General features: G+C 54.9%; 4 protein-coding genes across 4 annotated transcripts; 1 reads left to right on the forward strand and 3 right to left on the reverse strand.

Moving 5' to 3' along the window:
• Nucleotides 1–161: 161 nt before the first annotated feature.
• Nucleotides 162–8,447, reverse strand: F5144DRAFT_658610 (uncharacterized protein; the record flags this gene model as incomplete). Its single annotated transcript, XM_066793213.1, has 4 exons — nt 162–3,243; nt 3,319–6,093; nt 6,584–7,695; nt 7,818–8,447. The coding sequence occupies 4 exons, from the start codon at nt 8,445–8,447 to the stop codon at nt 162–164; spliced, it is 7,599 nt and encodes a 2,532-aa protein (XP_066640382.1).
• Nucleotides 8,448–9,468: 1,021 nt separating this feature from the next.
• F5144DRAFT_540013 (uncharacterized protein) lies at nt 9,469–17,930 on the forward strand (the record flags this gene model as incomplete). Its single annotated transcript, XM_066787137.1, has 12 exons — nt 9,469–9,657; nt 9,761–9,847; nt 9,939–9,996; nt 10,098–10,301; nt 10,415–10,544; nt 10,607–10,851; nt 10,936–11,233; nt 11,435–11,474; nt 11,559–11,706; nt 11,821–12,492; nt 12,763–13,424; nt 13,536–17,930. 12 exons carry the CDS (start codon nt 9,469–9,471, stop codon nt 17,928–17,930), a joined length of 7,128 nt encoding a protein of 2,375 aa, XP_066640383.1.
• A 615-nt stretch (nt 17,931–18,545) lies between these two features.
• F5144DRAFT_498149 (uncharacterized protein) lies at nt 18,546–20,988 on the reverse strand (the record flags this gene model as incomplete). Its single annotated transcript, XM_066786251.1, has 6 exons — nt 18,546–18,850; nt 19,049–19,393; nt 19,544–19,633; nt 19,919–19,934; nt 20,257–20,645; nt 20,715–20,988. The coding sequence occupies 6 exons, from the start codon at nt 20,986–20,988 to the stop codon at nt 18,546–18,548; spliced, it is 1,419 nt and encodes a 472-aa protein (XP_066640384.1).
• A 540-nt stretch (nt 20,989–21,528) lies between these two features.
• Nucleotides 21,529–23,216, reverse strand: F5144DRAFT_368810 (uncharacterized protein). Its single transcript, XM_066784470.1, has 3 exons — nt 23,041–23,216; nt 21,872–22,820; nt 21,529–21,810 (listed from the first exon to the last, which is right to left on the reverse strand). The coding sequence occupies exons 1-3, from the start codon at nt 23,080–23,082 to the stop codon at nt 21,656–21,658; spliced, it is 1,146 nt and encodes a 381-aa protein (XP_066640385.1). The 5' UTR covers nt 23,083–23,216; the 3' UTR covers nt 21,529–21,655.
• Nucleotides 23,217–23,361: the final 145 nt, after the last annotated feature.

The raw sequence follows: 23,361 nt of genomic DNA on the forward strand, positions 1-23,361 counted from the left end.
GCCGCCGAAAAGGAAATAATATATGGGAACATACTCGACAATGTCTACGGTGCAATTGAAATGGAGATTCGACGCCGCTCATTCAATCAGTCTGGTTATCCGATTGCTCTGTCTTACAGAAGGAAATGCGTAAAGCAAGATACAGACCCTCCAACTTTGTTTCAACGCAAGAATCCTGTAGTCTTCCAGGCCTCGACATATTTCCTGATCAGCTCATCACTCACCGGCTGCGCAGCTCTCAAGGTTGATGAGTGCTCACAAGCCCTGGTAGTAGCCATAGTCACTCCTCCGCACGACATGAGCTCGAATTTGTGTTCAAAAAAGTCTTGGGCCTTTGCCGCCGGGTTGTCCCAAGGATTCTCTCCCGGAAACTCGGCCACCCGCCTGCGCCATTCCTGCAGGGACACTATGCCCTTGTCTTGAGGCACGCCCAGCGCCTCGGCAAACACGGGCACCACATCCGCCCATGCCCGGGGGACCGGGTTGTCCACGTGATAGACGGGATACCATTCATCGTCACTGGCTCGGAGGAGGAGTTCCGCCAGCGCCGTGGAGGCGTCTTCGAGAGGGAGCCAGTTCAAGACGCCTTCGACGGCGGGGAACGACCGTAGTGTCTGTGCCGACTTGAACAGAAAGGCCAGCACCTCCACGTGGTTCCAGTACCCCGTCCGCTTAGAGCCCGACACCTGGCCTAGCCGCACTGTCATTGCGCGGAAGCGGTCTGGACGGCGGCCCAGCGTGTCGTTTAGGATTCGTTCGCATATGATCTTGGCGCCTCCGTATCCGTTGGGGAGGGAACACTCGATATCCATGGGGGCCTCGGGCACTTGGCGACCATTTCCCTGTCTAAAGGGATACTTGCCCACGGCTGAGAGGGAGGAGATTTGTTGGAAGGTGCACTTGAACTTTTCGTCTCGGGCCTTGCGGTGTACCGAGACGGCTGCTGCGAGGTCGACCAGGTTGCGCATGACGACAAATTGTGGCTCGTTCTGTTCGAGGGCGCGCAGGCCGTTGACGGGGAAGGCATTGTGAATGATGTGCGTCACATGCCCCACGAGTCGGCCGTACTGGGCCACATCGAGACCTAGTCGCGGCTGCGAAGTGTCCGTCTCTATGACCTCTAGTTTGGCACGCATCGTTTCGTCCAGTTCGATGCCCCTGGACTCGAATGCTTCCAACTGGCGTCGCTGTGGGCTTATAGGCTGTTCATCCTTCCTGGTGGGTCGCGTGCGGTTGAGGCAGAACACGGTGCCAATCGAGGGCAGGCTGACCAGGTGCGACACGATGTGGCTTCCGAGACTGCCTGTTGCGCCAGTCACGAGAACGCAGTGGGCAGAGGGGTCGGAGGGGTCGGAGGGGTCGTCGGTTGCAGGTCCTTGGACGACTGGCGAGGCCTCGGGTATCGCAAAGCCTCGGGTTGCGCTCGCTACGTATTTGTCCGCAGCTAGCTTTCGACCCTTGAGATACTCCTCGCTATCATGCTCGTCGTGCTCGGGTGAGCGAGGAATTCTTGGTTGCTTGGCCATGCCTGGCTCGAGGTCAGCCGCCATAGCGATGACGAACCGTTGAACGCCAACTTCAGGCAGATTGCCGTCTGTCCACTCGACGTGCTTGAAGCCTGCGTTGAGGAGGCTCTGCTCCCACCTCTTTTCCTTCACAATGGCATGCGTCCGGCCATCGTCAAAGAGCCACCAGCCCTCTAGAGTCCCCCAGACGACATCAACCCAGTGCAATATGCCCATCATCTCGAGCAGCATCAGAAGGCCATCTGGGCGCAGGAACTTGCGGATGTTGTGCGTCGACGCGTCAATGGAGTGAGTGGCATGTACGGCATTGGTAGCCACGACAATATGCTGCGATCCCATCAGTTCTGGGTCCGGGGGCTGTTCGATGTCGTGGACGGCGAATTTCATGAAAGGGTACTGCTTAAACTTCTTCCTGGCTTGGGATACGAGGGATGGCGAGAGATCGGTGAAGGTGTACTCGACGGGGATCCCGAATTCTGCCAGCATGGGCGCAAGCACCCTGGTAGTGCCACCTGTCCCGGCACCCATCTCCATGATCTTCAGGGGGGTGCTGAGACCGTTCTGGGACAGCAAGCCCCCCTTGCGAGCCAGCCGGGTCAGGAAATCACCCATTTGCTCAATGTAGGCCTTGTTAAACGGGAATTCGCCGTAGAAATGGGCTGCCGATTCACGATTTTTGGCATCTCCAAAGATAAGTGCTGGGCCATCGGCCTTGCCAGCCAAGACGTCCGCCATCCTCGAACCAACGTTATACAGCAGCTGGTGCGACGACGAGTAGCCCTTGGAGTTTTTCATGAGACCCTCAATGATTGCGTCGGCAGACTGAGAAGGAAGTGGAAGGCCGGTCCGTCGGATCACGCCCCCCTCCTCGATATCAATGATTCGTGTCTCTTCCAGCATCTTGTATAGGTACTCGTGGAAGCGCCAGTGGCGTGCGACGAATGGAACAGGCTGTAACACGTCGCCGGGCTGGGCTGCCTCCAGATCACAACCCAGTTCCTTGAACGCATCGTTAGTAAGTACCAGGCACAGCCTGACTTGCTTTTGATAAACGCCGTCAAGATAACCGGCGCATCCCTGGCTCTTCAGGAAGGAGTCGGTGCGGTCTTTGGATTCGCGGAAGGCTTCAATGGTGGTAGACGCCGGTAGGCTAAGAGCCGTGTCAGAACTCTTATCAGCCATTGACGGCGTGCCGGAAAGCGAGGTTTCACGGCTGGCTGCTGATGCTGCACTGTTTGGTTCCGAAGACGTTGTGTCGGACGAATCGGAGGAAGCAGCAACTTCCTCGAGGTCAAGCACAGACTGGAGCAGATCCAGAATGCCTGTTATGTCGACGATGCTGATGAGCTGGGATTGCTCCAGGGTACAGTCAAATTCTGTTTCGATATCCCGTGCCAGCTCTAGCCCCATCAAAGAGTCGATCCCAACATCGGCGAGTGAATCAGCTCGCGTAATCTCGTCAAGCTCGAGGCCAGATATCTCGGCCAGGATCCGTTGAAGCCTGGGCCACAGAGCATCCTTTGCCTTCTTGACATTGTTGACATTGTTGACATGTGGTGGCACGATGGCTGGCTGAGAATCCGGTTGGCGATCAATGCTTTCACCGACGGGCACATGGTTCGACGGTAGAGCCCCCGTCGTTACGGGCTTTGTTGGTGGTTCTGCAAGAGCCCATGCGCTCACAGGGGGGGTAGGAACACCCGTGAGCAGCTGGCCACTGTCCTGCGCGTCAGTACAGGCCTCACACGCTTACGAAACGCAAATTTCCGAGGTGAGATCGAGAACCACTTACACTGGAACTGATTTGTATCGGATGCCGAGCATGACCTCCTCAAGAGATCGGCTTGCCGAGCCGAAGACAAAGATATCCGTTAAGAAGTCACCAGATGGAAGTCGCTTATGCAGTGCCAAAATATCCCACTCCCCCTGGCTGTCAACGTCCCGCGGGCTCTCAAGATCCGGTGACCTGATCCATTGCTCCATCTCGCTGACAAGGTAGATAGAAGGATCATCCGTGGTAGGCCGATCCTGGGTCATACAGTTGGCCCAGATGCTGCCAACCTGTTCAAAGGCATCTGCTAGGGCAGGATCAAAAACGAATGCCTCCGCAGACCTTCGCCGAGCGAGCCGGCCGGCCGACTCACTGGATCGCCCAACCAGTTTCTGGAGGCCCCTGAACCTGTCACCGTAGTGAAAAAGATTGTCGCCGACTTTGTAGATACTCCGCCCCTGAATGACCTCTTCGGACCCGTCGTTGCTCTCCAAGGCTCGCAGGCAGCGCTCGTGGGTTACAAAGCGTTCAAGCTTGCCGAATTCAGCATGGAGGCGACCGTCGTCGCGAGGCTGGAAGGATAGCCTCCCGCGTATATGCAGGGTTTCCTCACCGGCCTCTCCAAGTTTGCTGACAAACTTGAAGATCCAGCTGCTCTCTGCGCTCCCATTATCATCGCGGCGTTCAAAATCGATGAATACAGCTCTAGGTTGGTCGGTGTGAATCAAGGGACTGTGGTTCACAATCTCGTAGATTCTAGGCTGCAGCTTGTTGCTGATGCCGGCCAGCTCTGGACTGATGCTCGTGACGGCCTGAATTGCCAAGTCGATTGCGAATGGTACCGGGAACACGGGCGCCTCGTTCGCGATTACATGCCCAGACACGACGCCGAGGTATGACTTTACGGCGTTGTTGATCATGAACCGGGATTCTTTCTTGGTCTTCTTGTCTTTGTAGCCGAAGAAAGTATAGGGGCCCGAAGGGGGGAGAATTCCTCCCTCCGCGCCGCCTTTGGTCTGTTCAGATGGCTGTGTCTCCTGTCCGACTTGTTCCAAGGGCGGCTTGAAGTCGAGCCAGTGGCGACTTCTTTCAAACTGGTAGGGAGGAAGCATGATGGGTGCATACTGATGTGTTTGTGCGCGCGAGTGCGGCCAGAAGGCAACTTGTACGCCAGCCCTCCAAAGTCCCATGGTGGTGTCGACCAAGTGTTGTAAACACCTATCGTCACCTGTTATGTTGACTGGCAGGAAGGTTGCGCTCCTTGGCATCCCAAGCGCCTTGCTTGCCATGTTGGTGATGGTGGAATTGGAGCCAGCCTCCAACCAGACCGCGTTCGGATATTTGTTGGCCAGCCTTTCGACGGCTTGAAACCAGTACACAGGGTCTCTCATATGTTCGGCAACGTAGGAAGCGTCGGAAGGGCATTCGCGGTATCCTTCAGTTTCCCTCTCGAGCGGGATCTTGGGCTGGCCGAACTTGAGTTGGCTGCCGACAGCCAGCAGGTCTGGCTTCAAGGGCTCGACGAGCCCAGAATGGAAGGCGTTTGTTACATGGATTCTCTTGTGCTTGATGGTCGGACGGATGGAGTCTGCATCCCGGGCCTCGATGTGCTGTTGCACTGCGTCGCACGCAGCCACAGATCCAGCAAGCGTGAAGCTTCGTGGACCGTTGACGCACGCAATACACGCCATCCCATCTCGGCCGTCACCTTTATTATCCAGCTGTGCATTGACAGCCGCGATAATTTGTTCGACATCTGCCGGATCACCCTCCACTGCTACCATGGACCCGGGCTCCGCGCCCCAGCCGTCTCGAATAACCTTGGACCTGCCGTAGACCATTCGCAAGGCATCCTCTAGACTCAAGACGCCCGAAATACAGAGCGCGGTGAGCTCTCCAAACGAATACCCGACAAGAGCGGCTGGCTCGACGCCGCAGTCGATCCAGCTTTTGGCACATGCATACTGCAAAGAGAAGAGCACCGGCTGCAGGACCGAGGGGTCGTTTATAGGCTCGCGTTGGAAGATTGTGGGGTAGATACTACCCGCCTGGATTGCCTTGCAAGCCATATCGCACTCATCGAGATGATGTCGCAGGATAGTGGATTTGTCAAACACCTCGCGGTCAAGTCCAACCACCTTGCCGACCTGCCCGCCAAAGGCTAGGATGACGGGTCGTGTAGAGGCAGGAGTAACACAAGTCTCCAGAGAGCCCAGCTGTTGCTCCAGTTCGTCGATAGACCCGGCAGTAAACATGGCAGCTCGGCCAAGGGACCCGTTCATCAATTGTCGATTCACGTTGAATGACACATTCTCGATGTCAAGGTGATGTCCAGAGACCGGCCTCTCTCGCAGAAATAGGCAGAGTTTGGCGGCGTATGCTTGGATGGCCTTGTCGTCGAGCCCGGAAATGTAAAAAGGCCACCGATAGGAGGAAGCAGAGCCTGTCGGCATGTCATTCCTCCCTTGGGCCTTTTTTGGCGCCTGCTGAATGAGCATAGAGGCATTGGAACCAGCTGCTCCGTAGTTGTTGATCATGGCCACCTTGCGGTCGTCCGTCCAGGGAAGGGAAGCTTTGGCAAACTCCATGTTGTCCGAGGGCGAATATTGAATGGCGGGATTGATGGTGTTGAAGCTGGCTTGCAACGGGATGCGGCTTTCCAGCATCATCAGCAAAACCTTGATCAGTGCTACAATCCCCGAGGCGCCTTCGGTATGGCCAACCAGGCCCTTTGCGGAGCCAATCTGCAACGGCTTCATGCCCGCGCGAGCAGAACCGCCAAAGATCTGGCGGATGCTATCGTATTCAACCGGGTCGCCCACCGGGGTGCCTGTTCCGTGAGCCTCGACGTAAGAGATGTCGCGGGCGTGCAGCCCAGATTTGGCGAGGGCCGTTTGGAATACATTTGTTAGTGAGTTGGAATTTGGTACAAAGATCGGGGTGATATTCTGGTTCTGGTTGACCGCGGTCGCTGATATGATACCCAGGATTTGATCGCCGTCAGCAATAGCATCGGTGGCCTTTTTGAGGAGCACGGCGCCGATGGCCTCGCCCCGACAGTACCCATCCGCTTGTGCGTCAAAGGGTTTACATTGCCCAGTCGGGCTGAGAAATGACCCTGCTGCCAGATTCTGGAAGTAGAGAGGCGTGCTGTAAAGATTGGTTCCGCCGGCCCTGTGATATTGGCATCAGCGCTCTCCGTTAGCATAACCTGGACAAAAGACATTTCTTTGGGGCGGTATAGACTGTATACTGTCTGGTAGTGTGGGGAGGGAGGCGAGCGTACAGGGCTGCAGAGCATTCGCCACTGAGAATAGCCTGGATGGCCAAATCAATGGCAACCGTCGATGCCGAACACGCAGTATCAAGGGTCATTGCCGGTCCTGTCCAGCCAAAGAAATGGCTGACCTTTCCAGCGATATAGCTTCGCAAGGCGCCTGTAGCTGAAAATGCGTTCGGGATTGCATGCGAGATGTTGTACTCATAGTCGTTGGTAACTGCGCCAATGTAGCAACCGATCCGGCGGTCTGACGACTTGTTGCCTTTGGGCTGAAAGTAATAGCCCGACTGCGCGACGGCCTGATAGGCGGTCTGCAGAATGAGTCTCTGCTGCGGGTCCATATGGAGAGCCTCACGAGGAGACTTCTTGAAGAATTTGTGGTCAAAGACAGCAGTGTCGTCAAGAAAGTTGCCGTACCATTTCTTCTTCTCGCTGCCCTCCTCGCGAGGCCGATGCGCGGTCTCCATGACGAACCGGTCGTTAGGTATGAGTTCGCGGTGCTGCGACGTGCCATCCAGCATTATCTGCCAGTACTGTCCTATATCCTGAGCCCCAGCCACGTTACACGCCATGCCGATAATAGCAACATCGGTCTCAGATACAACTGGCGGCGCATCTGGGATCGAATCACCAGCGAGAGATCCCCGGAAGCTCTCCTCGAGGTCGAAGTGGGTTACCTGCCTGCTCAGTCTGCGGAGGAGCGTCGGCGGAATACAACGCTCCGGCCCAAACTCCATGACACGGGCATTTCTGTCTTTCAAGCAGCCGGCGGCAGCTGCACGAAAGGTTTTGATCCAGTTGAACTGTTGCGCAAGGAATGCGCGTGTAGCCGCTTCAAGGGGGCTTTCCTGACCACTGATTGGAGTTTCCGCGTTGATCCGCGTAGGCATGGCGAGATGAGAAGCATCTGGAACTTGAAACGTGGGGCAAGTTTGGCAGAAGCGGAATAGAGCTTGGATGTCACGTTCATAGACCTCTGGGGTGTGGAAACGGCCGTGGAACTCGGATAGGCTGGCTTTGATCCCGACGGTTTCAAGGTATGTCGCCAGAGCAGGAGCAGTGCCCGCAGAAGTTGTTATAGTCGCTCGATTTTCGTCGTACATGACAGCAACGTAAGCCTGACACCATCTCGCGTTAACAATAAACTCTAGGGGACGGATAGATATACTAAAGATAACATTTCCCACAGAAGAAAAAGAAAGAAAGGAAAAAAAGACAAGAAACGGCAAGCAAGACTTACGTCGGGGTAGGCCTCCAAAGCTGTCGTCAGACTGGACGCTGATTGTGTCCCTCTCCAAAAGGCGTTCAGGCATGTAGATGGTCCAGTCTCGTCAGAGCTATCTTGCGCATCAGATAGAGCGCAAATTACAAACATCACCCGAAGCGCAGCAGCGGCATTGTGGCAGAACTGGGCCCAAGACGAACTGGCGGATACCACGATGGCACTGAAACATCCTAGACAGCAGCCGACTGCTTCTGTCTGCGGGCTGGGAGGCATCCACTTGAGGAACCCTCGCTCGGTTCCGTTGACGGATTTCAGATGCTGAATGTACTCGACAAGCTGTGCCAAAAGGACCAGCGGGCCGAGGATCGAATTTGGTAAATTTGCAACAGTCGATCCGGGTGGTATGGTTCCGGCTCGAAGCCAGTCAGCCAATGTCCGAGCATGCTTCCGGCCATCAACGCGTTGCAGTTTCGGAATCGATTTGCACAAGGAGTCCCAACAACTCTCAAGGTCCTCCACAGCGTGCAGAGCCCATTGGCTGTGATAGGCGTCGTGCTTGACACATGTGAAGATGCGGTTGAAGTAGGGTTCGTCCAAGGTCATAACACCAGGCCCAAACAGAATCAATGTACTGGCAGAAGCCATGGCTGTGACCAGGGAATGTGCTGGAACTCGAACTCGAAATTATCAGATATGGTTTTCTCCTGAGAGGTCAGGGGAGATACTCACTCGTACAGAAGTGACTTTGTGCTGTGACGCAAATGTGATGTTGAATGTGCAAATTGCTTCAGTTTGGAAAACAGGTCATCGACTTCGGCGAGTTCTGTTACCTCGGTGTGTAGATAGGCAGACAAGGCGCGAAAGCGTAATAGGGGGACCACATAAGAAGTAGGTACCTATGTAAGTACATGTAGGTAGTTACGGTCTTTTCCCATCACTTTAACACAACCGCCGCATTCGGCGAGTACGGTAGATAGTATTACACCGCTCAATTGGGAGGAAAACAATCAGGCTTGCTCCGCACACGGAAACTATGCTAGTAGAATGACCAAGTTGCGCCAAATGGTTATGCATCAACTACCTCCTAAACACCGGACCTGGAGATGACATGGACGTAGAATCTATGGATGCGGACGACTAGTAGTAGTTTCTCCACTGCCTTTGCTGATCCCGGAGTTACCCTACTTCCAAGTATAATGTGAGATTTCTGCTGTGGCAATGCGGATGTTGACTCGCACGCTCGGAAGCTTGGTAGCTACCTAAGTAACGGTGCAACCTTGTCGAATCCGCGAGCCGGAGTTAGTGTAAGTCCTATTATAGGCAGCTGACAAAAGCTTTGCCGAGACCGAGCAGCAGAGTAGTAAGTACCTTAGCCAGGTTGCAATTCCCGACTTTTCCGTGCAGTTCGTGCGGGAACCGGTGGATAACGTTACAGTATCATGGCCAATTGTGATGTCCTCTGCTCTTTCTGCCTCTGAATGCCTGCACAAGATAACGCTGCAGCGGCCTGCGTACTGGAGGGGACCATAGTTTTTTATTTTTATTTTTCAAGGTAGCCGGTATATCAGCGAGCTCACCACGCTACTGTTTTAGGCTTGTTCATTAGGTAGACTCTCACCCAGGTGATTACTGACTCTTAACGAAGATGGGAAGCACCAGTAACATGATGTCGGACGGCTGGATGAGCGAGCCCATCGCCATCATCGGCATGAGCTCGAAATTTGCAGGAGAAGCCACGGACAACGAGGGACTTTGGCGTATGCTCGCAAATGGAAGAAGTGGTTGGACACCATTTCCTCATTCGAGGTTCGGATCAAAAGGAGTTTACCATCCGAACAATGAAAGGCTCAACAGTGTAAGTCTCCCACACCGTACCTCTTCACCCGAAACTTTACACCACGTCGTAGTTTGCACCCTGACTTCAACACCGGGCAAATATCTCATACACATCTCCGCAGACACACGTGAAAGGCGCGCATTTCCTCGAGGAAGATGTTGGACTGTTTGATGCCAACTTCTTTGGTTACTCGGCTGAGACTGCATCGGTAAGCACCAGACTGGAACCTTTTTTCTTCTCTTTTTTGGTGCACTTGCCGAGTCATCCTATTCCAGGCTAACATACTTGTGTGTATTTAGTCTCTTGATCCCCAATACCGGCTGCAACTGGAGTCAGTCTATGAGGCTATAGAAAGTGGTAAGAAGAATCTGAACGGCTTACGAGATGGCGAGCATTATGATGGAGCTCCGGAGCCATTTGGTTCGACGAAGCCACATGCTGATCTGTCGCATTGGCAGCTGGTCTTCCATTAGCCCAAATCGCAGGCTCGAATACGTCTGTATTTACGGGAGTCTTTGTTCACGATTACAGGGATGGCCTACTCCGTGACCCAGACAACCTGCCTAGGCTCATGGCGACGGGCACGGGCGTGCCTATGATGTCGAACCGCATCTCTCATTTTTTTGATCTTCATGGAACGAGTATGACGATCGAAACAGCTTGTGCGTTGCCTTGCATACTGTGCCCCTTCTGGCTACTGAGACTCTTCTTAAAGCACCTCTTCAAAATTGTTTCTTGCCGAGAAAGCTACCTATGCTAACGGGGGGGCTGATAGGCTCTTCGGGAATGGTTGCGCTACACCAGGGCATTCAGAGCCTGAGAACCCACGAGGCCGATCTTTCTATCGTTGGCGGTGCCAATCTGACTCTCAACCCGGACATGTTCAAGGCGCTGTCATCCTCAGGGTTAGTGCATAACTCTCACAGCACAGCCTTAACTTGGAGACTAATGACGCATTTTCGGCAAGATTCTTATCCGGAGATGGAAAATGCTACGCCTTTGATTCCCGTGCAAGTGGATACGGACGCGGCGAGGGTGTGGCGACGTTGTTGATCAAACGCCTGAGAGAAGCGCTGGCTGATGGCGATCCAATCCGAGCCGTCATTCGCGAATCGTTGCTTAACCAGGACGGCAAGACGGAAACGATCACAGCGCCCAGTGTAGCGGCACAAGAAGCTTTGATTCGCGACTGCTACCGCAGAGCAGGCCTACGTCCGGAAGACACGCAGTACTTTGAAGCACACGGCACAGGTACACAAGCTGGAGACACCATTGAGGCCCGGGCTATTGCAACAGTCTTTGGGGGGTCTCGTGGCAACCCGTTGCTAATTGGGTCTATCAAAACCAACATTGGCCACACCGAGGCAGCGAGTGGGCTGGCAAGCATTATCAAGACAGCACTGGCCATGGAGCGTGGAGTCATCCCACCGTCTATCAACTTCGAGAAGCCCAATCCGAAGATCGCCTTGGACGACTGGAATCTCAAGCTCGTTACGGACTTGATGAGCTGGCCGTCAGGGTCAAGTCGCCGAGCATCTGTAAACAACTTTGGGTATGGGGGCACTAACGCACACATTATTATGGAAAGCAGCACGTCTTGGAGACCAGAGCTTGTTGCCGAGAGTGGACATGCCAAGGGGCATTCGAATGGGTTGGATGATGAGGCCAAGCGGGTTCTCATTCTCAGCGCAAAGGACCAGCTAGCGTGTCAAAGGATGGTTTCCAACCTGAAGGACTTTCTGGTTGCAGAAAAGGAGTCAATAGAGCGGGCGGACCCACGAAACTTTCTCGAAAGTCTTGCATACACCCTAGGTCAGCGCCGCAGCAGGTTTTCGGTACGTAGAAGCGCCTCTATTCTCCTTGCTGTATGCAGACAGGGTCTGTTCAGATGACTAACTCTTTGATGAATTACATTGCAGTATGTTGCGGCATACCCAGTGCCTGTCACCAAAGGCGTTGACGCCGTCATCCGAGCACTAGATTCGCCTGCATTCAAACCCAGCCGCAACTTGCGTCGGCCGAGAATCGGTATGGTTTTTACAGGCCAGGGCGCACAGTGGCATGCTAGTAAGTATTCTCTCCGATCTGATTATCCGCCCAAGCCAGCCAAAGGAAAAAGAGAGGATTTCTAACTTCAACCAGTGGGTAGAGAGCTCGTGAATGCCTATCCCACATACAAAGCCTCGCTCGAAATGGCTGGGGCATATCTCGAAGAATTTGGAGCCAACTGGTCTTTGCTGGAAGAACTTTCACGCGACGCCGACACCTCTCGCGTCAATGAGGTCGCGTTGAGCACGCCCATCTGCATCGCAGTACAAATATCGCTCCTGCGCCTGCTTCACGCTTGGGGAATCGTCCCCGTCGCCGTCACAAGCCACTCGAGTGGGGAAATTGCCGCAGCGTACGCCGTGGGGGCACTTAGTTTTCGCGAGGCCATGGCTATCTCGTACTACCGCGCCGTGTTGGCGGCCGGCGAGCGTCCGGGGAGAGCCCCCGGCCAAGAGGAAGGCGCCATGATAGCTGTCGGACTCGGTGTCGACGAGACAGAGTCTTACCTCAGGCGGCTGACACAGACAAACGGCAAAGCCGTGATTGCGTGTATAAACAGTCCGTCCAGCACTACAGTTTCCGGAGACGTTTCTGCCATCAAAGAGCTCGAGGAGCTTGCCAACGTAGACGGCGTTTTTGCCCGTCGCTTGAGGATCAACACCGCCTGGCATTCTCATCATATGGTGTCTGTAGCGGAGGACTACATCGAGGCCATCGACCGTGCCAAAACGCCCGGGGGGGAGAAGGATGCTACGGCCTGGCATGATGATCATCATCTAGTCGCATTCTCGTCCCCCGTTACCGGTGGGCGCATTTCCATGATGGAAACGCTAGCGCGGTCAAGCCATTGGGCGGATAGCTTGGTTCGTCCTGTCCAGTTCGTGGATGCCTTTATCGACATGGTCATGGGGCAGCGCGAATCTAATACTTCTTCTTCTTCTTCTACTTCTTCGTCTTCCAATGTGGACGTCATAATCGAGGTGGGCCCGCACACCGCTCTGGGGGGTCCTATTCAGGACATTCTTGCATTACCTGAGTTCCATGGGCTGCAGATTCCTTACTATGGCTGTCTAGTCCGCAAAACGGATGCGCAGGGCAGTATGCAGGCACTCGCCGCCGGCTTGCTAAGAGAAGGGTATCCGGTTGACATGGACGCCGTGAATTTCCCCAACGGCAGAAACCAACAAGACATCAAGGTGCTGACCACCCTGCCCTTGTATCCCTGGAACCACCAGAACAAGCATTGGATCGAGCCAAGATTTAACCGCGCTCTTCGGGCCCGCTCGGAGCCTCCCCACGACCTGTTGGGCTCCCTCGTCGACGGCTCGAATCCGGAAGCGCCTTCGTGGCGACATATCCTCCGCATTACCGACGCGCCGTGGACTCAGGACCACGTAATTCAGTCCAGCACTGTTTTCCCCGCGGCGGGCTACATTTGCTTGGCAATCGAGGCCGTCAGACAACTCTCCATGATAGAGGATGTCGGCGACAGGTTGATATCTGGCTACCGGTTGCGTGACGTCGACTTCATGCAAGCTCTTTTAATACCAAACGGCTCAGATGGCATCGAGATCCAGACACAGCTGCGCACCGCCAGCAATAGAGACCTCGGCGCCCGAGGCTGGAAGCATTTCGAGGTCTGGACCGTTACGGCGGACAACAGGTGGACACAACATGCCAAAGGCTTGGTCTCCGTTGAGTTTGACAAGACGCCAACAGCCGAGGCTGTCGAGCCAGTCTTGCAAGGTCACGCACGGCGGGTCCGCACCGACGACTTCTTTGCCGGCCTGCGAGCCCATGGAATTGCTCATGGGCCGATGTTCCAGAACATGAAAGAAATCATGCAGTCAGGATCAGGATCTGGCAGCAGCCACAGCGTGGTGACCATGGCTATACCCGATACGTCGGTACCCAACGATCTTGCCCGGGATCCCGTAGTGCACCCCGTCGCATTGGACAGTATCATCACGGCCCCTTACTCGACGCTTTCTGCAGCGGCTGCTCGCCAGGCTACCGCCAAGGTCCCTAGGGCTGTGGAAAGCTTCTGGGTATCTAGTGAGATCAGTCATCGTCCGGGGCATCTTCTCAGGGCGCACTCTTGCCTTGTACGAGATGACAGCCAAGGCATGGAGGCCGACGTGTCAGTGTTTGATCACGACAGCGGAAACCTGGTCCTGGAAATGGGAAGATTCTCGTACCAGTCTTTGGGTCGGGGTGTTGCATCTGTCCAGCAGACTACTGAGCCGTGGGAGAAAGAGCTGAACAGCCTGGTAAAATGGGCCCCCGACATCTCTACTGGGTCGCCAGCTACCTTTGCTTTATTAAGGAAGCAACTGGGCTGGAAGGATACAGAGGACGGGCATGATGATATTGATGACACGAGAAAAATATGGCAAATATGCGTGTCTTTCATGCAACAGGCTATCGCCAATCTGGATTCGCGCGATGCAGACCGCATGGAGCCACGGTACGCGAAGTATTATGCGTGGATGGTCGACACAGTACAACAGGCAGCATCAGGGCAACTGTGCATTGGCGGTGTGACGTGGGTGCCTGACGAAGCACCGGGGAACCTACAACGACACATGGACCAAGTGACTAGCAAGACGAGGACTGTAGACGTGGAGATGGTATGCCTCCTGGGCGCCCACTTGGTGGACATCTTGCGCGGCGAGGTGCCACCGCTTCCGTTGATGGCACAAGATAACCTGTTGGCCCGATTCTACGACAATATGCCCCGTCTCAAACGGACGGGGTCACAGCTTTCCGGACTACTTGCCCACCTGGTACACAAGAACCCCCGTGCTCGCATCTTAGAGATTGGGGCAGGCACTGGCACCATGACGCGCTATGCCCTGTCGGCTTTGGGGACCCCCCAAACAGGCGGCCCAGCTGCCGATTCGTACCACTACACCGACGCTTCAGCGGCCTTGTTCGATACAGCACGAGAGACGCTTGCTCCCTGGAGTGACGTTCTGGTGTTTGATGTGCTTGATCCCGAACGTGAGCCCGCTGCGCAGGGCTTTGCGCACGGTACCTACGATGTTGTCATCGCCTCTGGTGTCGTGTCCACTAACACCAACTCCGTCTCTCGTACGCTGGGCAGTGCACGGAACCTACTCAAACCCGGCGGTGCCCTGCTGCTCACAGAGGTTGTGCAAGACAAGGTGCTTGTACCATTCGTACAGGCCCTTTTGTTTCCCGAGCGCCAGGCCGAGTCCGACACCGTCCTTGTTACAGACGTATGGGATCGACACCTGCGCGACGCTGGTTTCAGCGGGGTGTCTCTCGAGCTGCGGGATTGCAGTGACAGCCCGGGTCGAGCCAGTACCTCGGTTACCATTATGTCGACGGTACCGCTGCCAACACTACCAGAGCCGTATGTGGAGCCAGAGAATGTATTGATTGTTACAAGCAGAAGGGCTGCCCCCCCTCCCTTCCCCTGGCTCAAGGGCTTGCAAGCCTTGATAGGAGAATGTATCTCGGGGGGAGGAAACTTATCAGTCGCAACGCAGGATCTTGAAGCGGCCACTGCATCATCGTACGCCCACAAGTTCTGCATATTTATTGGCGAGGTGAATAAGCCTATTTTGCACGACCTGGATCCGGCAGCTCTGGAAGGCATCCAAACGATGTGCACTGCCTGCAAGGGCCTGCTCTGGTTGACGCGTGGAGGCGCTGTGGACTGTGAGAGACCAGAATTCAGTCTCGCGTCCGGATTCATTCGCACACTGCGCACCGAGCACGTCGCACGCAGACTGCTCACGCTGGATCTAGACCCCGCGGGCGCACCTTGGTCGGACTCGAGTGCATCTGCCATTGTGCAAGTGTTGCGAGCCGCATTGTTTGACAAGGCTGAGGCCGGGTCCATAGCAGAGCCCGAGTACGCCGAGCGCGACGGCGTGATGCTGGTCCCACGTTTCTACCACGATGCGGAAAGAGACCAAGCGTTATCATCTCGTGGTGTTCTAGAGCATGGCCCTGACCCCACACTCGAGCTGGCACCCAAAACAAGTATCGAGCCGTTTCACCAGCGAGACCGGCTCTTATGCCTGCAGCCAGAAACACTAGCTTTCGGTGACGACGAAGACGGGGGCGCTTACCACGACTCCCCCCTTCCGCCCAACTTGCTGGAAGTGGAGCCTCGGGCGTATAGCGTCAGTTCGGGGCCTGGAGACAGGCAGAATCATATTCGAGGTCTCGAGTGTGCGGGCATTGTTACCCGAGTCGGGAGCGGCGCGGCGGCGCAGGGCTACAAGGTCGGCGATAGCGTCGTGTGCGTACTGCACCAGAAGAAGCAGTCGTCTTTTCCGAGCCGCTTCACCGTTGAGCGGACTGCGACGGTGCACAAACCAACCAACTTGAGCTTTCAGGAGGCCGTGTCCGTTCCACTGGCCTTCCTCAGCGCATACTTCTCCCTCGTCGAGGTTGCAAGACTACAACGTGCCCAGTGGGTCTTAATTCATGCCGCGGCAGAGCCCACCGGGCAGGCGGCTATCATGATTGCACAACACGTCGAGGCGAAAGTGTTGGCCACTGTTGATAGCCCTGAACAGCGGGCTACGCTGACAGAAAAGTATGGCATCCCTGCGGAGAGTATCTTTATGTTGGATACCTCCGGTCTGTCGTCATTTGAGGCCACTATCCTCGCGGCCACCCAAGACCACGGGGTGGATGTGGTCTTGAACTCACTGGGCGGTCAACTCCTCCAGCAGAGCTTCAACCTGGTGGCACCATTCGGCCACTTCGTGGAAATCAGCGGCCGCGATTCGAAGGCAAACAGCAACCTCGAGATGCGCCCATTTTCCCGTTCGGTTTCGTTCACATCGGTCGATCTCGATCTCATGTTGGAACACAGAGTGGCCGATGTGCATCGCTGTCTGAGGGAGATTATGCGCATGGTTGAGGTGCGGGCTTACGCCCCCGTGCACCCCATTGTCTCATATGCGCTGGGAGACGTGCTCAAAGCCTCTCGTCTGTTGCAAGAAAAAACGGAGCCAGGTTTCACCGGCAAGGTGGTCCTCTCGGTTGACCAAGACGCCAGAGTGCCTGTGCTCCAGGTTCCGCGCCGTGCGAAGCTCGCTGGTGATGCGTCCTACTTAATCGTGGGCGGTAATGGTGGCCTGGGGCAATTGGTAGCGCGCTGGATGGCATCTCGCGGGGCCAGAAACTTGATTCTTCTCTCACGCAGCGCAGCAAGGAGCGGCAAGATGGCGGCGTTAGTCAGGGAACTGCGAGAGGCCGGATGTCATGTCCTACCCGTGGACTGCGACGTCGCCGACGAGGATGACTTGGCCCAGGCAATCCAAAAGTCCGCAGCAGAGGGGCTCCCACCTATCCGTGGAGTTGTCCACGCTGCCTTCGTCCTACGCGACGCCTTCGTCGAAAAGATGACGTTCCAAGACTGGAAGGACACTACCCAAAGCAAGGTCGCAGGCGCGTGGAATTTACACAATTACTTCAACCTTCCCGACGATCTCGACTTCTTCGTCCTGTTCTCTTCCATCAATGGTCTTCTTGGTTATGCCAGCCAGGCGGCCTACTCGGCAGGTGGTGCGTACGAAGACGCCCTGGCCCATTGGCGTGTTAAACAGTGCGGCCTTCCCGCCGTATCTATCGACCTTCCGGTAGTCGACACTGTCGGTTACGTGGCCGAGGCCTCCTCCTCCGAGAAACTACGAAGATCCCTTGTCAAAGCTGGACACCGGCCTATCGACGTAAACGGGGTGTTGGCATCGCTCGAGTCGGCTATCCAGAGGCCGTTCAACCCGCAGTTTGCCGTGGGTATCAACTCCGGGCCGGGATCCCATTGGGACGTTGACGGTGCCCTCGGACGCGATCCACGTTCCCTGGCGCTCAAGTATCGCCCGCTCACGCAAGCCGCCGCACAGCAGCAGCAACAGCAGCAGCAGCAGTCCCTAGAAGAGGGGGGCGGCTCGCTGGCCGCCAGGATGACGGCGTGTACATCACGAGACGACGGTATCCGCGTGGTTGGCGAGGCCATCACCGAGGTGCTGGCTGAAATGTTTCTTGTCCCGGTCGAGGATATCGACTTGAGCGAGTCGCCCGCGCACCAGGGCATCGACTCTCTAATGGCAGTCGAGCTGCGCAATGTGCTCTTTAGCCAAGCGGGTGCCGAGATCTCCATCTTTAATATCATGCAGGCTCCAAGTCTGGTGTCGCTGGCGACTGATGTCGTGGGTTGTAGTCGTTATATCAAGTTTGCTGCTGATTCGTTGTAATAGATTGGAGTCGTCCTGTCATGTTGCGAGCGTGTTAGGACAGTAGCTAGATAGAGGAAGACTCAGTATGGAATCGGAGGTCAAGGTCTCGAATGAACGATGACGGTTATACATGGTCCGCAGTTGCGGGTATGGTCCTAATCCTCACACAGGACTTTTGTTGCTCTTTCTCTTCCCTTTGTTTTTTCAGGCAATCCCGCAGAATTGCCAATGTGAAATGATGGGGGGGCATAGGGTTTCTATTTATACGTGCGTGTATGTGTCAAAAAGACAGAAAGAGGACACACAAAATGTACTGGTACGAAGTTACCTAACTACAAAGTAGCCGGTGGTGTCAAGCGCAGACAACCCAGAGGAAGAATATAACTATTTACTTATGGTCCTCTCGTGGGAGCGCAGTGAACAGACAGCGTAATCGAACCTATCGAAAGATGAGACTACTTAAGCACTTAGTTGCTCTGCCGCTACTCTCTACATGTACATGTAGTTCAAGCACTCTGACTCCAAGGTCAATTTCACGCGCCCCTTATAGTCTCCGCACCCAGACATCCTTCAAAACGACTTCAGGTTTGGTATTGTTCCCCACATCAGATTTTAAGCAACATAACGTGCTGCTTACTGAAGCAACGATCCGCCTTCCGTACTAATAGTGCTACCTGTACAGTTCGAATCCTTCATAAGATAGATGTAAGCTTCAGCAACATCTTCAGCGGTCCCAACCTTCCCCAGAAGAGAGGCTTTAGCAACGGCTGCCATCTTGGGAATGCGCACTTCGGGGGGGCCGTGGTGATCGGTATTGGTCGAACCGGGGCTGACGAGGTTGACGCGAATAGGGGCAATCTCAACGGCCAACGAGCGCGCGAAGCCGGTCAGAGCAGTTGCCCATCCGGCCAAGATAGCCAGGCCTTTGATGGGTTTGTCTGTGATGCGGCCGTTGGTGAAGACCAGCGACGATGTCGGAGCGATGTTCATGAACCGAGGCGCAAGTTTTCCCAGAAGCGCCGGGACCACAAAAGGAAGCTGGCCGGAGGTCTGGGTTATCCATTCCATCGTAACCTCGCTTACGGGTTTGAACTCCAGCAAAGATGCCGTGTAGGCAATATGGTCGAGGGGGCCACCCAGCGCGGCCGTAACATCTGTCAAGAGTTTCTCAAGCCGGTCTTCGATATTGCTGGGGCTCACATCGCAAACGAAGCCGGAGATGTTGACAGTCTTCATCGGCAGAGCATCCTTTATCGTCTTAATCGCTTTCTCGACGCGGTCCGGGTTCGATGACGCGATGGCAATGTTCACACCATCTGCGGCGGCAAGTTTGGCAACCGCGGCACCGATCCCTGCAGACCCGCCAATAATCAAGAGGTTGTGGCCGCTGATGGAAGGCATGGTGTGAATTGGCGATGTTGAAAAGCTGACCTGCGCTGTGGGCTGGGGGAGACACAATCTTGGAAATGAAACGGAACAATCTGATCAGTGCTTCACTCTCACCTTCAAACCAGGCAATTACGCTGGTTTGCATCTTTGGATATATCTATTTCTAAATTGGTTTATTCGGCTGAAGACGTTGTACGAGCGGAAATAAAGTATTGCCGAAAGTTTGGAGGTAGTTTATTGACTTACGAATCTGTATTCACATTGTGTGGAGGTGTTTTCCGGAATATCGGAGTTTTGTTGTGTGCGGCCACAAAGCACGCCGGAAGCTTGAGCTTTCAATAAGTCCGTGCATCCTACCGTGCAGTTCAAGCCGTCAGGGGTGGTCAATTCCTCCGTAATAGGCCAACGAGGGGTGGGAGATCTCCTTTCTACATGTCCCCTCCGACGCCGGATCGTTCTCAACGCCCAAACAAAAGGCCAATGCAAAGGCCAGGTGATGCAGCTGATCAAGGAAAACGGTATGTTTCCTCCACTGCTTTTTTGGTTTCTCCTTTCGCCTCCACTTCGATTTCTTCCTCTTGACAGCAGCCACAAGCCCACAACTTACAACCAACCACGATTCATTCCTCGCTTCTATTAGAGAAGAGCATAATAGAGCAAGAAAAAAAAACAAAAAAACATACGACACTCGGAATTCGCTGGTCGTCACCGAGCCAACTACTAATCGAGCGCTTGCGAGTTTATCGAAGGGAGAGCGGACGGGATCCCGAGTTCTCTCGCAGCTATGGTCGTATGTGACAAAAAAGGGTGGATAGCAGGCTTATATTCGCTGCCGGATTCTATGGTGTTGAGCCTCGGTCACGCATGATTTTGCTGAAGCCAGGCAGACAGGAGAGGGCCGCCACGAAACTCCGCACGCAGACTTTTATAGCTAAGGTATGTACTAGCGTGTCACCCTCCATGACCCCGTCTCCATCCAAAGCCGTGCATACCACCTATGCAGCATCTCCATCCAGCCAGGCATGGGCCCTTGAATCCCCTCAACCTTGTTGTTGCTGATGAACAAGCAACTCGTGAGCTTGAGCACCACCTCACCGCGCTCCCGATCGACGGCAGCGCCAATGGAAAACAGGCCATCCGAGTCGCGGGGGCTCGGGTTCCTCGGGGAATCGCCGCAGCGAACCACTACCGCAGAAGGAGTCTTCTCGACAACCTCGAAGTGGTCCGTGAGCTGCGTGCCTGGCTCGTACGCGGACCGGGCCAGCTGATTAACTGTCCAGAGCTGAGAAGCGGTCGCGGGACCGTGGTACTTGCGAGCTAAATACGCCCGCTGGAACCGGTAACCTTATAACAAAAAAGCCCGCGTCAATGAATGTTTGAGAAAACCCTCATATTCTGTGGTTTCTCACGCACCTAAGCCGGCCCAGACTCCTCGGCAGAATTCAAGCGCAAGGTCACCCTCACGCTCGAGAAGTTCCGGTTTTATTTTGGTCAAGGGGATTCTCTTAATGCAGACATCCTGGGTCGACGGGTTCCGATGCGCGTTGTACTTGGCATAGCTCTTTGAGCGCCACAGGGGGTCGTCTTCCGGGATGGGACTGACGATGCTCGTTGAGGCGCCGAGATAGCCCAAAGCGCCCGTGCCGAGTCCTAAGGTGGTGAGCGCCACCTTCTTAATGATGCCCATGGTGGTGGTGGTGGGTGTTGATAGGTGTCGTGGTCGCTTTGCAGACTGGAGTGTCGTGTGTTTGATCGAGACTCGAGAGGGACAGCTCCAAGTTTTGAAAGGCAGGTAGCACCACCGAAACAAAGGCGAGATTTCCCGCTCACGCGAGCCCCAGATCCGCCGAGCATCAGATCTACGTCATGATTGGTTGTCACGAGGAAACCCCAGCCCACACACACCCAAGCCGCCTGCGGTTGGGGGGGGGCGGGTGGAGCGTCCGGTTGGGATTGATCTGCCTAGATTGCATGCCCGCATCGGGACGACAGCTTAGGAATTGTGCAAAATGCAAAATTGTGCCCGCCATGTCTCGCCATTCTACAAATACAACCATGAATCATCGCAGCCCGAATGAAGCGCCCGAAATACTGCCATAGAACCCCCCTCGAAGGCAACCCGGATACAATCCGACATGTCGCCGGTTGCTTCACGTCCCCTGGCGTTATTCCCGATTCCAGCGAGATGATGTAACAGCCAGCCAAGCAGTCCTTTTCCCTTCCCCGCCGCAAATCCGTGGAAATAAATCAGGCTCGAAATACAACGTCGATTTCGCCTCCCCGAGCTACGCACTCCCAGACCAACGCCGATCTTAGAAATAGAGATGTAGCCTTCAACCAATTGAGGTGATTGATCAAGACATAGGCATTCCCGCGGCAGCCCGGCTGTGGCGCCTGAGCAGATCGGGCATGTCGCCGTCGAGCAGAGTCTCGAAGCAGTCATCAATGATACTGCCATCGCTGATGTTTTGCGCGCGAGTCCTCCGAAGCCAGTACTCGAACGGACCACCTGGTATTCAAGTTAGCATTAATAAAACACAAGGGAAAGCCGGGAATGGGGAGGTACGTACGGTTCTGAGCGAGCGCCGAGCCAAGCTCGACACATCGCTCGGCAGGCGTGTGCTCGCTGTGCATTTCCGTAAAGTGGGTGATCATCTTGGAGATATCCTTCAGCGGCCATTTGCACGGTGCTGCTGGAGACCGACCGGCCCCGGCCAGCAAGTACTTGGGGGCGGAGCAGAGGCGACATTTCCAGAAACCGAGACGCTGCAATGCCGTGTTGACGCCGTCCTCCATCACACCCCCTATCAGGTCCAAGCCGGGCGATGACGCCTTGATGCGTTTCACGCTCCCGTGGTCCTCATCTGGGGTCGGGCGCTTTCCTGCAGCGTGGGCTGGTGTTGCGGACATGAGCCGGGCCGGGATCATGGCGGCACCTTGGCCATTGACTACGGCATGTGGTTGCTTGCCACTGCCGCTGGTCCCATTGACCGAGTAAGATATCGCGCCGGAGGTGTTGTAAGGGGGGCGGAAAGTCGTGCGTTTCCGCGATTGCGCTTTGATGGTTTCAATTCGGTGCGTGCAGTGCCGAATCTGATGCCCGAGATCGAGGGTGCGTAGCTGCAACGTCCTAGTCTCCTGGGGAGTCAAGTCCGCCTCCTCCAGCTGCGCTCTGCAATAATCAAGATCATATCGGTAGGCCAGGATGTCTTCATTCAACTGGCGCACTGTGATCTCATCGAGGTCTGAAAATTCATATTCATGGTGGTAGTCTCCACCAGCTGGCCGGGTCGCAACTGGTGGCATCATGTGCCCGTTACCGCTGGCCTCTGGGTTGTTACCGTCCTTGCTGGCACGGAAGGGGATGCTGGGCCTGGCAACCTGCTCGGCAGGCTGTGTCGTCGCCGTCGGGCTGCTCAGGGCCGATTCCGTTTCACTCTCCAAGCTGCTTGTAGGAGGGGCAGTAGCGTCGGCGGCCACGGTGATGCTGCTTTGGGGTACTGATTCGTTCCCAACTTCCTGTGAAAGCTATTAGCCCAGGGCCTCAGTGTTATTTGCATTCGATATCGCAGGGTGACTCTTCGTGGTCCAATGCAATGCGAGACATAGAAACGTAGGAAACGAATAATTCCTCTGGGGGGATTGAAAAACACGGGCTGGCGAGGGAAAACGGGTGGTGTGCACAAAAAAAAAAGAAAAGAAAAAAGAAAAAGGGGAAGAAAACAAAGAAAATACATACCATGCCCTCTGTGTCTGGTGATCGTTTTGAACCCGGTGCCATGGCAGGAAAGAAAGGTGTGTTATGGATTGAAACACAGAAAAGCCAATTGCTCCTGATTGAATTCGAGCGAAGTCGATTTGATGGATCGATTGATTGATTGAAATGAAAAAGGGAAAGGGAGATGGAGATGGGGGTTAGAATGGGGAAAAGGCAATCAAAAAAACCGAGTGGGAAAAAGAAAGGGAAAGGAAAAACGAATGTGGGAAACGCGATGGATTATTATTACGCGAAAGAGCGATTTTGATAAAGGATGGAGGGGAAGATGGAGACTAGCTTTGT

Source organism: Chaetomium tenue (genome assembly GCF_020726465.1).
Source record: "Chaetomium tenue strain MPI-SDFR-AT-0079 chromosome Unknown F5144scaffold_6, whole genome shotgun sequence".
Classification (NCBI taxonomy): Eukaryota; Fungi; Ascomycota; class Sordariomycetes; order Sordariales; family Chaetomiaceae; genus Chaetomium; species Chaetomium tenue.

What these genes read in the sequence shown, in the direction of transcription:
- F5144DRAFT_368810 (XM_066784470.1), bottom strand. Translation starts at nt 23,082, where the DNA reads ATGGCACCGGGTTCAAAACGATCACCAGACACAGAGGGCATG. An exon ending in CACCAGACACAGAGGGCATG is followed by an intron (nt 22,821 to 23,040) that starts GTATGTATTTTC and finishes TAGCTTTCACAG; the next exon opens with GAAGTTGGGAACGAATCAGT. An exon ending in CTCGGCGCTCGCTCAGAACC is followed by an intron (nt 21,811 to 21,871) that starts GTACGTACCTCC and finishes CTTGAATACCAG; the next exon opens with GTGGTCCGTTCGAGTACTGG.